This window comes from Apteryx rowi, unplaced genomic scaffold (genome assembly GCF_003343035.1).
Source record: "Apteryx rowi isolate R43461 unplaced genomic scaffold, aptRow1 scaffold_125, whole genome shotgun sequence".
NCBI classification, from domain to species: domain Eukaryota; kingdom Metazoa; phylum Chordata; class Aves; order Apterygiformes; family Apterygidae; genus Apteryx; species Apteryx rowi.
In genome coordinates this window covers 882,553-899,031 of record NW_020447475.1, presented here as the reverse complement: position 1 = coordinate 899,031, position 16,479 = coordinate 882,553, and the positions used below count along the sequence as shown (strand labels likewise).

General features: G+C 42.6%; 1 protein-coding gene across 1 annotated transcript in view; it reads right to left on the bottom strand.

Moving 5' to 3' along the window:
* Window positions 1-11,700: 11,700 nt before the first annotated feature.
* The window catches only part of NOV (nephroblastoma overexpressed), a 6,509-nt gene continuing 1,730 nt past the window's right edge, over window positions 11,701-16,479 (bottom strand). The window contains exons 2-4 of the mRNA XM_026055701.1: window positions 15,937-16,188; window positions 13,865-14,073; window positions 11,701-12,398 (exon numbers count right to left, since the gene is read on the bottom strand). Coding sequence (XP_025911486.1) covers window positions 12,102-12,398; window positions 13,865-14,073; window positions 15,937-16,188 — 758 coding nt within the window. The 3' untranslated portion in view covers window positions 11,701-12,101. The remainder of the gene's footprint in view (window positions 12,399-13,864; window positions 14,074-15,936; window positions 16,189-16,479) is intronic.

The window sequence follows — 16,479 nt, the reverse complement described above, 5'->3', positions numbered from 1 at the left end:
GCCATAAAAATACTGACTTGTTCCCTAAAGAAAAAATTAATTTCTGTACAATTGGCTTTTACTCGGAACTATAGAGAACTACTGAAACCAGATCAAAACAGTAGTGCTCTGGAGAAAGACCATAACACACAGTGACAAGGAGTTCTGCACAGGCTGGCTCACTACCAACAGCACTGTGTGCACATCAGGAATCAGATCCTGCATCACTTTTTACTTTTTCACGTAGGTCAGGCTGAACAACACAGTCTGCAGAGGCTGGGCCTCAGGCTCCATCATGCTGGGGGTGATTTCACAACCCTGTTTCTTATTTACGTATGCAGTATGATTCTGAGACTTGGGAGGTGGGTAGAAGGAGTGCCTGGGAAAATAAAGCGTCTTAGAACACATCCTGATTCAATTCTCTTGTGGTGATTTTCTGGATGCGAATATCAGACAACTTCAAACATGAAATCAAACAGTGGAAAACAGACCTGCAAATGGCACACAACAGAGAGGCCTCTGAAGGCTGGAGGACTGGTCCTCACCTTTCATATCCCAGCTGCTGAAGTCATTTACAGAAAGTGTTCCCTATGCAACGCTCCTCTATGTGTGCATGACAGTTTGTGAAGATTTCTCAGGTTCTTTGGATCCTTTCTATTGGGTGATGACCCAGATGTCTTATTAATGTATTTCCATTGCTTCTTGCTTCCTGGCCTCCTATTCTTGATCTACTTTGTCCTCTTTTCTTTTACTTCTTTTCCATTCCTAGAAGTGAAATGTAAATGACATCTTTATTTGAAATATAGCAACATCTAAAAATGACAGTGTAAAACTACAGTGCCCCTAGGCAGGCCCTTTAAGGAGCTCATCTTAAAAAAGGCAAGACAAGAAAAAGAGCCTGTGAGGCAACATAGGAGCAAAGATTTGACTGAAGTTAGAAGCGAAGAGAAGAACATCGTATGACACAAGCTGTTGGATCTCACTCTGTGTATCTTAATGTCTGTCACACATGGCATGTAATTTTGGCTTTTTAGATGCAATAAAGCTGTCTGAAGTTGTTTTATTTAATTCATTAATTTAAATTATTTAAAAATATTTTTCCTAAGTGACAAATTCAAGATTTACTTATACTCCCATAAGGGAACATATGTCTCAAACTGTATAAACTAGAGGCACTTTGAACTAACAGGCCTTGAGARGTCAGGTAAGGTCCATGTACGGGTCCAGTGTTGAGGAAAAAAGGGAGAACCCATATTTGGTTTGTACTCAAGAAGAACATCTCCATTACAGTCATTTCAACTTCATCCTGGCTGATYTGGCCTTTTTTACAGAGATAACATAGATTGTTTGGCCCATTCAATTTACTTCCCTGTCTGTCTGCAAGGGAAAACCAGCTTCTACTACCTTGGTCCCTATCATCTTGGTTTGGCATCATGGAGACAAACTGCTATTGCTAATAGCAGTTTAATAGCTCCAGCTGCTATTTTGGATCCTATCCAAGATACCTGCTATCCTCAAAGAGGGCTTCTTGGGGTTCACAATAGACACAGGACGCAGGGACGACTTGGGCTCCTGGAGACCCTCTGCCTGCAACGGGGTCTGCAACACCCAGATTCAACTCTTAAAGCAGATAAGGGGTGAGACTGATGCTGGAGCCTGTTTAGATCACACCTCACACAGGGAGCTTTATCTGTGGCATTTCTAAATCTTGAGGGCTGGAATTTGCAATATTCATTGTTCTCTTTTAAAATGGATGCAGTGTTTAATGTAAATACTTCCTTTTGTGGCAAGCATTTTTGTAGGCTGATTCCTTGTTCTTCTGTGTGTTGGGATGGCTCTATTGACTTTCCTCCATCTGCTTTGAAGTAAATATCAATCAGGATGAGCGCCCTTGTCTTGCCAGGACCTAGCTCTCTAAGCATACTGTTGTCCCATGTTCCTGTACCCCATCTTCATGTCCTTTGCCATTGGCTGTAGCCCTCCTTCACAACCAACTTTCCTGCAAATTTCTTTGTGTGTGGTTACATATGCCTGCATCCGAAATTGGGCTGGCTCAGGGATTTTTCACTTTGTGGAAACATGGGAAAATAGTGTGCCTAATGGGCAGAGAACTTGCCAAGTGACATTACTAGATTTGCACTAAGGGCTGAGAATTTCTTCCAGGATTTCTATTCTATGAAATTGAGCTTACCCCAGGCTGTGAGAAACCAGCTGTAAATTGCCCAGCTCACGGGGAGGGCATAAAACGTGCATTGTCTGGTCTTGGCTCTATTGAACAGGGTGTCACGTAACTGCAGGGGTGAAGGTACCTTTGCAGCAGTGATATATTGCAAAGCTTGCATAGCTGTTCCCCTTCATAGTTGCCATACGATACGGTCCTGTTTCCTAGTGGCAAGGCAGGCTGCTCTTCAAATAACTCAAAAATACGTGATGGCGAGCATCGCGAAACCAGCCCATTTGGTAGTGGTACGGGCAGACGTACAAAGAGTTTTGCAGTGTCGTTCGGCGTTACAGCACTGTCGCCATGCCCACCTTTTAAGGCAAACTGAGGCAAACAAAGCCGGAGTGACCGGCCCAGCGCTGCGCAGCAAGGCTGTGGCGGAGCTGGGAACCCAGCGCAGACTTTCCGACTCCCRGGCCCGGGCTTTAACTGCCCACTGGGCTCTGACGTGCAGCTAAGTGAATCTCACCAGAGACAGCAGATAACCACAGTTTAATTTGGTTTCTCTGTGCTCCGTACCCTGGGGAGATAGCAGACCTCTGGCCACGAAGGGCACGTTACTGAGAGATTTACTGTTAATTCCCCCTTATGAGATCCATCTTGTTATGTTTGGAGTTGCCATAGGTTTCTGTTTGTTTTGCCTGTTTTTTTGCGTGTGGGGCTTGTGTATTTTATTAAGCCCTTGGCTAGTATCTTGCACATGTTTAAGATTTTATAAGGGTTTCTTTCGAGGTTATTCATTATAGCTTTCAAAGGTGGCCTATTCTGCAGGCTTGCTATTGAATGCCAATCTTTGATAGAGGCTTTTACTTAGAGAGGGGAGAGGACCGTTTCTCATGTGCTCACAGTTAGTGTTCCCAAAGGGTCCCCTAGCTGCTTTTCATGGCTACATGTTCACTTCGACCTTGGCCTTCGAATGCTCGCCTGCCTGGTGAGGTACAATCCCTGGGGAGAGCCTAAGAGAGATCCCTCCTTTCACTTTCATCACTTAAGAAGAAAAAAAAACCACCAGCCAAGAGATACGTTGCTAGTGCCTCTTATTTTGGCCTCTGCCACCGATCTGGTGGTGACCGTGGGCAAGGCAGCTGCCCTCCCTCTGCCTTGTCTTCCTTTAGTCTGCCTCATCAGCTGGGTTTTGGGGCTGTGAAAGGTTTCCGGTGGCCTTAGATATTGCTCTGTCTCCTTTCATGTCCTTAGGTTTTGATAGTTACATCCTAAAAAAGTCTGTTGTAGACACACAGCAAGATTAGTTGGGTTAGGGAAGAGATTTGGAGTGATGAGAATAATCTAATTATAACAAGCAGCTACTTTTCTGTACAAATGCATATTTTTGGATTCAATATGCAGCATATGAAATTTAGGAAGACTCTTTTCTTTGATCTGCTTCATACTAAACATGCAAGATGCATTTGCTGGTTGATTTAAATTCTGGAGAGACTCTTTCTGTTATTTCAGCACATGCACAGAAGCAAGAGCTTTTTTTTTTTTTTCAATTAGCAGATTTCCTTCCCTTGGAAAAATGCTAAGTTTATTCTAACTGCAATTATGAGACTTAAAAAAATTCCTTACGTTAAAGGATATGAGTCAATAACAGCTGCGAAAAGGTTAATATTTTCTCTAAGCCTGGGGTCAGATTGCTTATACTCCTTTTGTGGATATCCTGCTGTTTTCACACAAAAAAAAMCAGAGTTCCAAAAATGGGCATCTGATAATTTTTCAGCTGCCTCCCCCTCGTGGTAAATCCAGAAAACATCTTTTCCTGGAAACACTGAAAAACTTTGGGTGAAGCTAAGTGTTTGAATTTCAACTGCATGTYTTCTTTGGGGGTCTTCAAAATGTTGAACAAATGTGAAGTAAGAYGAGAAAAATATTGTCTCTGTTCAGGCACCAAAAACCCAAATAAGCTGAAATAAAAGAGCAAAGATATCTTAAAGAACTCAGCCTGCAGCTGCGACCACACTGAGGCCCTGCCAAATCTCTCAGGCTCAGCTCTTGCCCCTTCCCTCTGCTCCAGGTCCGAAGGCTGGAGCAGGGACTTTCTCCTCCTTCCCTTTTTGTGTGCCAGGTGCCCCGGGAGCGCATGCTGGCTCCTAGAGCTGGGAGAGAAATGCAAAGCAAAATTCCAGCAGGCAACTTGTTACCCAAAAATATGATGGTTTTCAATACTGTCATAGGTAAGCGTGTATTGTACACCCAAAGCAGCAAGTAGTCACATTCCTTGAGATCCTAGATTTCCATGAATAAACACCTTGCTGTCTTACTAGTCTGCAAAAGTATTATGTAGTGCGCAAGACCTCTCCGGTTCACCAAAAGAGTGTGTGTGTGTGTGTGTGTGTGTGTGTATGCATATATAATACATATACACACCTATATACATGCATACATTTATGCATACATCTATTTACATTTCCACTGCAGCATGGTCCTCTGAAGTGAAGGATCAACTTGAACGGCTAAAGAGGAGGAGGAGGAGGATAGCCTTTGTGGTTAAGGCAGTAGTTTGTGACTTGAGAGAAAAGGGCTCATTTCCTGGTTTTACCACAAATTGTGTGTGCTGAGGGGAGTTGCTCATATATTCTGAGCTTTTACTGCCTTGTGTGCTAACCAGGGGAAAGGGCCTCTCCTTTCCCTCATCCTTTGTGTCTTTCTCACTTAACTGTAAAGTTTCTGGGATCGGAAATGTCTCTTTGTGTTGTAGATCTACACCAAYCCAAATGAGGTCTCCAGGGTGGCTATGGCCTACCATAATGCTAATAAATATAATTTGAATACATTTAAAAGTGGGACAGCAATTAAGGTAACTTCTGCCCTACCTCAGTATTAATGTCCACGTAATCGATGGTAACTAAATTGTCATAAGTAATACCAGTTGGCCTAATCCTTCTAGATGCTCCTATTGCTTCTTTTAGGAGCAGAACCAAATAAAGTATATCGTCATTCGCGATACAACGTGACCTGTAACCAGCAGGTGTCCCCCTTCTCCAGGGTTTGCAGCAGAACCGGGCCGTTTGGCTGAGATCCATATCGTAGGGAGACCAGCGTGGCCGGCAGCTCTGCTGGGGGCCCCTCTGCCCTGCTCCGTCGAGCGGTGCAGCGGGGCCGCGGCAGCAATCGCCGCCCTGCTGCCGGAGCTGCGTGGCCCTAGACGTGCGCCCTGTGCCAGAGCTGTGGCCTTTTAATGCAGTCACACATGCGTGCCCCACAAAATCAGAGTCACAAGCTGCATTAGTTGTAGGATGTCAAAGGCGTATAAAAAAGTTGAGATTCTGATTCTTTTCCCCAAAGAGCTGCATTTTGTTCCAGAATCAGCCCCAAAGGTAGCAATCTGAAGACGCGATTTTTGCAAATTGGCCAGGGTACAAATTTCCGAGCGTTTCAGTGACTGTAGTTGTTTGTTTACTAAAGCAATTCAGAGGACTTAATTCTGCCTCAACCCATGCAAGGATTTCTGGGATTTGTTTCTTTCTGCACAGAAAACCATCATTGTATTGAAGTGCAATTCTTTAATTAAAAACAGAGCGGCAGGGGGAAAAACCTCAAAACAAACTAGCAGTCCTCCCACAGGGTTTAACATGTGCATACTTTTCTGTGCTGACTGTTAGAGTACAGTCCTAGGATATTTGTAGGATCAGGGCTCTGTCCAGCCTGATGCATGGATTACACTGAACCAGGCAAGACAGGGTGCTGAGTCCAGGTCTCTAATGTGCCCAACAAGGTGGTGTTGGAGAGGTTTGACCTCAACCCTCCACACTTTTTCCCCTCATTAGAACTCCCTTGAAAATGGTTCCCTTTTGGCGAGATTACATTTTGATTATTTTGAGGAAAGCTCTGATTGATTAGCTCCGAGCAGCAAGGTTTTCATGGCCCTGACGGACATCCCACAGACCCGGAGGGCCCCAAGACTCATGGGATGGGCAGGATGCCCGGGGAAGGCCTCCGGCAGTGGGAGAGGGACGTTGAATTTTCCACTTGAGGGCACTGCAGGAGAAATGAATACTGAGGACGAGGCTTTGAGAGCTGGGAGAAAAAGAGCACTTTGTGGAGGAAAGCATGGACACGGATACAAAACAAGGAGAGAAGCAAACTCGGCACAGCATGGAAAGGCTGAGAGGCTGAGAGAGGAGGAGAGATACAGGTCTATCTGTACGAACTGAAATGCAATATTTTTTGTGCAATATTTCATTCTTCTGCTGAGAATAATAGCAACCATATGAACACTGAAGCATTTTAGGTCAGTGGGGCATTTTCTTCACTATTTTAATATGACTTCTTACCTGTCCAGGATGGGTAAATCTGCTTGCAGGGATGTAAATAAGTATTCTTTTTCTGTTTGCTAATCTATAAATCAATTGATGGCGATGACTAGTCCCTACTTTGCGGCTGAGGGGGGAGGCTTCGCATGAGGCTGTTTCATGCCACCTTAGCGAGCTGACTGGCAGGCAGGCAAGCATCTGCACTCCCTCCACAGCCCATAGAGAGAACACTAGATTTTAAAAATGTGCTTTATCATGAATATACAGGCTTTTAGCTCAAAATGCATATTTATAGGACTAATGGTCATAACTGCAGCCATTTAAGCCAACGTAAAGCTCAATTACTAAATATTTGCAAATATACGGTTCCTCTCACACCTGCATGGTAGGTCTCTTCAACTGATGCCAGTTGAATATCTTATGGTCAGAGAACAGTTCTTCATACCTCTATAATACATTAACTGGGATTGGCAATGGGAAAATCAGAGCAGAATTTTCCTGCAGGTCACACTAAAGTTTGTGCCTGTACTGGAGATCTCATATTAGAAAATATACTATGGTAGACATAACTAGAGTGGCTTTATGAAACAAAAAATAATGCAGAAGACTTTGGTAAAAAAAAGTGTATATAGGTATGTGTATATACATATATACATATATACATACACACACACACACAATGACTTCAAAAAATTGAGAATACAAATTCCCATGCAGTAACTTGTCAGATGAGAGATATATGATCATATTTCATGAAGTTCAGATTTGTTATGAGATCTAAAGATTAGGTCTAGAAACAGTAACTAAATTCCTTTCCCTTTCATCTCCCCCCCCAACACACATATAAATAAATAAATAAAAACAGAGTGAAGGTAAATTATAGCTTGGACTAGAAAGAAAAAAAATAGGGATACTCTATTTTTCCTGCATTTTTTACTGTATTACTCCTGAAACTATACTGGAAAACACAAAGGGTGAAACCATGATCTTACTGAAATTGGTGGTAAAATTTTACTCCCTGTGAGATTTTTCTCTCTAATGTCAGGCATCTAGCTGAGGAGGCTGACAGATGGCCCCCTCATACAATCAGTGAAGAAAAAAAGATTCAAATTTGCAATATTTATATTTGTTTTTTTCCCCAATTCTTTCAGGTTTGTACAAGCACAGAGAAAGAATGACCTGAACTCTGAATAGTGGCTTTCATAGGTGCAGCTAAATATACCCAAAACAGAAGTAAGTGATTTAGAAGAGAATGAAAAAGTGCCTCTGTTTCATTGACAGAACTCAAAAAGCAGTTAAAAATAATAATAAAAAAAGTATATTTGCTCTTCTTTAGATTTGCAATTAGCAAAAACTCCTACTATGGTGCTAAAATGAAACAGTTAATTACCTTCCCAAGACCCGCCAGGAAATAAATGCTTTGAAGTGTCCTTTGCAAATCAGACAGAATATATACTCCCACCTCAAGCTCATTTTGCTTGATTTTTTGCTTGAAATGCCTGCTGAGAATAGGACTGAGCAGAGAGGTGGATAAACTCCCACTACTGAAGAAAGAGCAGTTGTGATGGCTTAGTCACAGTCTTCAGTCACTCTTATACTAGGTGAAAACAAGTTTAATGGTGTCTCTATTCAGAGTATCTTTGGAAATCTGACTGCTGCATTAAACAAATTTAAAGTAGCTTAAATTTGAGAAGCTTGTTGCTTTAATGAAGCCGTATGGCTTCATTATCAAGCAGGGAACTGAACGTTCAGCGATGTTCCCAGCGATGCTCTGATGGGAATCCTGGGAGACACTAAAATGAATAACTGACATTTGAATAATTTGCTTAATTTAATTTTGCTCAATCTAGGTAACTTAATTTTGCTTRTTTGGGAAAATCATAGCTCTAAAACAGAAAAGTTGAGGATTTCACCATTAGAGTTTGTATATAAAAATGTCACAGGCTTAATTCATTGTCTTGTGTTTTAATTAAATTAGTGCCGTGGCCTCTTGCAGGAACACACTGAAATTGGCTCGAAGCCTAAGCTAGTAACTGTCCATATTAAAGTAAAACAAGTTTAAATGAATGTAAAACAAAACTGTTACCAAATGAAAAGCTGTATCAGCTAAGGTGAGGTTAAAAATAGCCACTAAATTGGTGTATTGTAAATAGTCTGAAAGACTGAAGAACTAGGGCAGATCATTGGTTCCTTTTTTCCAGAGAAAACATTTGTATTCCTTTCTAAAAGACATTTTACCTGCTGATGTGCTGCATAGTTGTAAGAAGACACTGAGATCATAATAATTCTGGTGTGAATAAAGATAAGCAATAAGTATTTGAAAATTTCTTTTGTGAAGGTTGTGGAGATTGTGAAGGCTCGTAACAGTGCAGCTCTCTTCTCATAAAGTGGATCAAAGACGTATAGAGATTACATAGAGCAGCACTAGGGTGAGATATAGGAGGCATTTTGGCACTGAATGCACTGAAGTGAAGACCATAGTTAAACAGGCAAATGGGATTACTCAAGTTAAAATTTAGCTCATATACCACAGTGCTCGTAGTCCCCTTTCAGAGGAAGTGATGGACGATCTGCAAGAAGGACCTCAACAGGCAGTTGGGCTTATGTCTCATCTAAGATATAGGACTTTAAATGCCTTTCCTTGGTGGGGAAGAAAACACAAACCTAGAATAGTGGATGGTCTTGGTTGATGTATAAAGGGTCATGGGTTCATACTGCAGATGAGACCTTCAATTTGCCTGAAAGGAGGAAGCTACCTACTGAACGGCTTCTCTCTGGTGTCTGTGCTCCACTTGTAAGCTCCAGTCCAAGGAAAGAATAAGGAATTATGTGGAAATCAAGATAACATGAAGGTAAAGCAGAGGGATAAAGGAGAAGCAACACAACTAGGATAAGCTGGTGCACAAGTATAAATGAAAAATATTTTATTTGAGTGTGAAAGGAATAGAGGAGCTGTCAAAATAAAGTGATTGAATGCAACTTTTTGCTTCTTAGAAAGTCGGTAGCTGACCACCTTCCTCTCTAATTACTACTGGCTTGGGGTCAGCTAGGTTTAATTAATCCAAAGATGGTTCAGATTTGGCCAGATAACCAAATGCTGTGTTGCTTGGTAGTTGATGTGTCTCTTTCAACTTAAGACACACTTGATTTGCAAGATGATTCAGAGGAATATTTGATAGCTTGCCTGAAGTTAGAAAAGCATTGTACAATCCAGCCTGAACCTCAGAGGGCCTGATGGAGATGGAGATGAAAGTAGCCTGAGTTATCCTTTTTTCTTCTCTCCCAGACTCTTACCTGTTCCTTAGCTCTTCCTTAGCCATTTAGAGGAGTCCTGGGATTGTCCTATCCCATACTCTGGATTTCCTAGCGCATGAGGCTGCTGGGGAGGAAAAGGAGGAAGGACTTTACAAATTTTCTACATTAGAAATTAACCAGGGGAGGGCCAGTGAGTGTGCAAGAGCATGCTCCTGATGAGGGCAAGACAAGTCTTGCTCCAGCCCTTTGAACAGCATAAAGCAGTCAGGACTGTTTGGATAACAACAGCAAGGATTACAAAGGAGTTTGTCGCTGGTACAATTCCTGAGGCTTCTCATGCAAGCGTCCAGGTGAGGACCAAAGATCCATCTAAATTTAACTGAACCAGTATGGGTTTTAGTGCCAAGGCCTCAGGATGTCTTAAAAGTTACTAAGAAACTTCTGCTGCTGATCCTTGCTCACAGTTTGCTTTGGGCTCCATTGGCTAAAATGGGCATTTAGAAACCTACACACAGACACTGGATATAGGAGTCTTAACACGGAGCTGAATTGCACCTTTGCATATCCGAGGAATTTCCAAATGGATGTTATCAGCTCCTTCAAAGAACTACACACCCATTTGGTCTTTTCTGCCTTTTTTTGCAAGAGATAGAAGCTGCTTTTTACCACACATAAGTGATCAAGACCATGGCTGTGGCATAGACACTACTCTGGCATCTCCAACAGAGAGACAGGGACCATGTTGGGCTTGGTTCCACAGTCTAGGCAGCTGCATGTCTGCACAAGCGTGCTTATGACCTGACTGCACAATCCACAATTCAAACATACACGAGCTAAGATATACAAAACAGCCGTGCTCAGCYTCTGTCCTCCTGGGGGATACTGCTGTACAGCAGCTAGCACACGCAGGGTCATCGGCCGCGCTTGTGAGGCAGAAATGCTGCAAGATGCAACTAAATACTTCCTTATCACTTCAGAGCGCAACAGGTAAGTACTTATTGGTTGTTACTACACAAAACACTTTAGCACATGAATTTTTTCTCAGCTATCACTGTAAGAAGACAACTATACCACCTTCATTAGAGCTCTGCAAAAACCACTGTGGGAAACAGGTAAGGGAGAAAAAACAGTTAAAAAAACCAAACAACCCTCTCTATGCTCCCAAGCCAAAACTCTAGATCACATTCCTCCTCCACCATTACCTTTCAGGGCACACTTCATCCAAACCTAACTTTGTTTACACCAGCCAGTCTCCCAGGCAAACTTACCCTAAAAATTCTCTCTTCTAGCCTACTCCTCACAAATTATTCCTCTTCTCCTGSCACTAAAACATTGCATCTCTGTTAGACAGGTCAGAGATTAGGATGAGGTGCACTAAGCATATCACAAAATTGAGCCTTTTGATTTTAACTGCTGCTTCTGGAATCTGCAGACCATTTTCTCTTACCGCTGCTTTTAGCTGTTAAAAGTTGGTAGTTTAAAGAACAATTTCAGGAAAAATATTTTGGATCATATAAAGTTTATTTATTTAGTACAGAAAAGTTACATTACAATATATACAGTTTCTATTTACATATACACCTTTCTGTTATATGAAGCACCATATGATACAGTTAGTGTTTTAGAGGAATTTACATAATTCTTATTTTTGCATCCTAACACTTGTATCTACAGACACACATTGGTTAGAACCAAGTCCCCCTAAGTCATTGACTTCAGTGGGTTTGGGATAGGCTGCTGGAGAAGCTGCCAAAGCGAAATTTAACTGCTATCAGCTATCAGCCTCCTATACTTCAGGATAAGAGATCTTAGTTTTGTCACATCAGGGGCTCTGTGCGAACTGAATCCTCGGAGAAAGTCAGATGTACAGACAGAAAATATTTTATAAGCCACAAGAATTCAACACTCTCATCAGTAAGATTTTTACTATCATCAGAAATAGAATTTCATTAGAATGGAAAACGAATGCTGCATAAGTATTTATATATATTATGCAAATTAAAGTTAAGAATCTGGAAGCTTATGCGATACAGTATGATGCATTCCCCAAGGAATCCATTTGCTACTAAAGAGCCCAGTCATATGGCCACTGAAGTTAGTGGCATAATTCCTGTAACTCACGGAGAGACTAGCTGCTCATTTAACTAGCTTTACACCACTGTCAACAAAAAAAGAAGGCTCTGTCCAAGGTACAAAATTTCCTTCAAGTGAATAAAAGATATTTGGAGGGGGGAAATGTAAAATGAGGTATTTAATAAACTATAGGAAAAAAAAGTGTCTAGACTGTTTAGAAAGAGTCCTAGATATTTTAAATATGCACTTACATTCACCTGATTGTGGGTCAAGTTTTACATAAAATATTTATACCTTTTGAGCCACCTAATTAAAGCATTTCATATTTTTGCTTCACTAGATGTTAGATCTAATGGCTGGAAGAAAGCATTGTTGCTCTGAGGACAGTTACTATGACAAACACAGGTGTTGATCAACATCATTGGCTTTTTTAAGACCTTGCCATAAGGACAGCGGAACTCGACCTGGATTGTTTTGGTGTTATGTGGGGTGCAGCATCGCCCGTCATTGCAGAGGCCACAGTAACGAGGTTTGTATGCCTGCACACTTGTGCAGTTCTTGTACTCAAAGCGAACAGCTTTCAGGGACTTCTTTGTTCGGATACATTTTTTCCCTTTCTAAGAGAAATATGAAGAGACATTAAATATATCACAGCATAAGACAGAATGCAGTTAAAAAATGACATGCAAGGATGTAGATCCACTCTGAAAACTTGTATTCATTGTCTTTGCTAGCTTTACACCAATAAGACTTTGCAGCTACTTCAAAAGCTACTTATCAGTTCTCACTCCTATGAGGTGTGCCTTTGACATCTTAGTTTACATATTACATATGCCAGTAATAAATGATAAATAATAGATTACACTGTTAAAACTCATTGCTGTCATCTGACTACATGCTAAGACAAGCCAACATTCATCATCAAACTATACTCCACCAGAAAACTTCTCAGGCTAGTGTGGTTCCACCAGAGAATTAGGAAGCCAAATAAGTAAGAYACAGGACTAGGTTCAGGAATAAAAGAGGGCCAAAAGTCATTGCCCATTCTTGTGACTCAAGGCAGGAWCAGCCTTACCCACGTCATTATTAGTATATGTTTGTCTAACTTGTTCTTGGAAGTCGCCAGTGACAGACTCCACAACTGCTCCAGACAACCCTAATGGTTCCCTGCTCTTACTGCTCAGAAAGTTTTTGCTCATGTCGTTGTTTTTATGCAGTCTAAGCTCCTCACTTCCTGTCACATCCACCATGAACTCAGAACAGGCTGCAATATCTGAACATGGTTATGAGAACTCATCTCCATTCTCTTGCTTTTAGTATCAGTTCAATCAATCAATCAATTTTTTCCCAGCAGAACATGTTTTCTAGACCTCTGATCATTCTTGTTATTGTCCTCAACTCTTTCCAAATGTTTCACATCCTTYTCAACACAGTGTTTAAAACTGCACAGAGTATTCTGCAAAGGCCTCAGCATGCTTTCCATCACCCAGGACACTGCATACACTGATGGCCCGCTTATGTAGCTACATGTTATCCTCACTGACAGTGAGAATGTGTAACGTGTAGAAACAGCAAAAAAGGCAGCTCACTTAGATACACACTTATAGCACCTGAAGTGTCAGTGCTGGATTTGCTTTTGGAAAAAGCTCCATGAGGATTAAGATAAAGCTCAATTTACCTGAACACTTTTTGCAAGGTGTTGCACATTTGTCTGCAGTTCCAGGATGCCCAATAGACTAGAAATATGACGCATCCTTTCCCCATGACCGGAGAAGCTCTGAAGTACACACACAAGGAGTACAACAGCGCTTGTGGGAGATGTTAGACTGCATGAGCTGCCAAGACAGTCGGCACATGCAATACATCTGATCTAGCTGGGATGGCGCAAATGATATGCATATGCAGTGCAATGCTCCTGAACACACAGGCAAGTCTAATGCTTTCCAGAAACACTGGGCTTGCTGCACATGTGCTAGAGGGTGTATTTACATCCGCTTGTATCTGGGGCACTCTAGACAGAAATATGCAACCCTGGAACTCTGCCGGAAAAGGCCCTGCTCCCCTGTTCCTGCTGGCATCATACCTTATCAGATGGCTCTTCATTTTCACAAGGTCTCATCATGCAAAGCCGTGTCTGCTTCACCATCTCGCACTGTTGATTTCTGTTGGTAACCCGACTGGAAAAGCCCATGCCACAGCTTTTGGAACAAGCACTCCATTCTGTTGTCTGCTCAATGCAATTGGCACTTGAATCGGACACATCGATCCCCAGTGTGGCCTCCTGTCTGTATGCTGGAGACAAAACCCCACAGGAAACTCTATTACAAGAACGACTTAATGTGAGAATCCAGTATATCTGAGCTCTTCTACATTTGGGAGGAAACAAGTGAGATGAGAGAAAAAAAAAATCCCAAATCGATGATTTTGACAGGTCTTAGTCATTTTAAAAGTTGCCTTTTTAGGAGCCCTGGGCAGCAACTTTCTACATCTAAAGATTGCAGATAGGTGCATGTCAGTGTAATCAGCAGAATAAATTTCTGCCTTTCTGCCATAACCTGAATTAGAGAGAGAAGTGAGTTTCTGTCCAGTCAAGTCCAAAATGGGAAGTACTACTGTCAATTTGTTAACGGAGTTTAGAAATCCTCTTTAAAAGCTCTTTATTCCTTATTGTTTTTAACAAAAATACATCACAAATCTGTGCTAAGTCACAAAAATATTGACATTAAATATGATTTGAGAGTGACTGTATGATTTATATAAACTAATAGATACAGTGCTCTGTTCCCACAGTCATAGTCACCCAACCTGATCAATTATTGACAGATTACAGTCAGGGTGGTATGAGGCAAGAGGGAAGTAAAGTAATTTCAGGAGTTATCACAGCTACTCAAAGCAATCACCAACGCTGATCATTGTTCTGCCCTCCCGGTAGTGTTTAAGTTGTATTATGCAAATATCGCCAACTTTATAGTTTGGTACAGCAGTTATCATAGGAGTAAACAGAGTGAGCCAACATGACGGAGCCAGTCAAGTGCAGCGAGCTGGGTCACCCCTACAGCTCTTGCTGATAAGCTTCTTCACAGCTGCACTTTTGCCTTCTTGCAAGGTAAAGCTCCAAAAAGGAGGACATCCAGGAGGGATGAACACGGCCAAAAAGAATGCAGGTAATCCACCTATAGGCATGTTATGGATTAGCCTGTCACTGTCAAAAAACACAGGAGACACTATAAAGTGACAACATGTTCATTTATGTCTTACATGCCTCACATCTGACATTTCATAGCATTCTGCAAAGTTATTAGAGTTTATCATCCTGGATCCTTCTTGCCTGTTTCTTTCAAATGGATTTGCTGCATTGCAGCATAACTAACTGCTTAAGACGACACAGAGCAGTGACCGGGAGAGAATGCAGTGGCCTTAACTCCCAGCAAAAGCAGCTTTTGAAAAGTCATGTTAACCTGACAGTTTAATTTAAAGGGAAGGGAGACATAAATCAGTAAGAGATTGGAGAAAATAAATAGTACTTTACGAGTTCTGTGTTTTGGAATGGGATGATTTTTTTCAGATCCACTAACTGTGCCTACAAGCACTGTTTCTCCAAGTACTTTGTAATGCTTTTAATGCCAGCAATAATGATGAGAGCTCTAGCACAGACAGACAGGAATTTGTTGGCATTTTAGCTAGCATGCTGACCACTAGTAATAGCTGGGGAATTTCAGGAAAAAGAAAGTCTCTTGTAAACCAGGCTGTTTGAATGGTATTTATGATGTAATGTATTCTTGCAGAGCAACTAGCAAGGCTGCAGCTTTGCCTTTTGGAAGAAGRTAATGTTTAGAGGATTATGAGCTTGTCCATTTTTTATTCCACTCATACTGGAATCAGATAAATAGCATTTCCAGAACTGGGCCCTAGCTTAAGTTAATTACTTTTTAAAACTGCTACGCACATTCATCCTATGAATATCTTTTCTTTGGTTTATAAAATTCTGCTTTTACTCATAACCACTGGTATACTCACTAGTCGCTCTAGATGAGAAAAAGAAAAAAAAAATCAGAAAAAACCCACAGCACAAAGCAGGATGTGATAACCCCATGGACGTTCCCAGTACGATGTCACCCTCCCCTCACAACGACCGTGTCAATTGAAGCTCCTCACCGGCCATAGCAAAGCCTCCCAAAATCACTTGGTCTTTGGGGTCGCAGACCCACTTCTCGCAGCACTCTCCGGGCACCTCGACTTTCCTTGGGAAGGGGCAGTCGGGGCCGGGGAGCAGCAGGTCCAGGTTGCAGCGGGGCAGGCAGCCGATCTGCCCGTCGCGGCAGGTGCACTGGTACTTGCAGCTGGGCTGGAAGGTCTCCCCGTTCCGGTAGATCGCCCCGTCGAACACGCACGTGTCCCCCTCCAGCACTGCCGGGGAAGGCGGCGGGGGTCACTCGGAGGACAGTCGGGACCCTCTCCGTCCCGGCGTGTTTTGCCCCCGGAGCAGGGGCTGGCGCTCACGCTGCCCGCCGCTGCCCGCCCGCAGGGGCCCGAGCCGAGGCGCCGCCGGGGCAGCGGGCGGGCAGGGCACTGCGGGGGCGGACTCGCCTCCTGCGGGGCCGGCAGCGGCCGGGCGCGGGGGAAAGGTGGGACAGTTTCACCCCCCGCTCCGGGGCCGGGAGGCCGCGCGTGGGGCCGGGCCGCCGCCGCCACCTACCC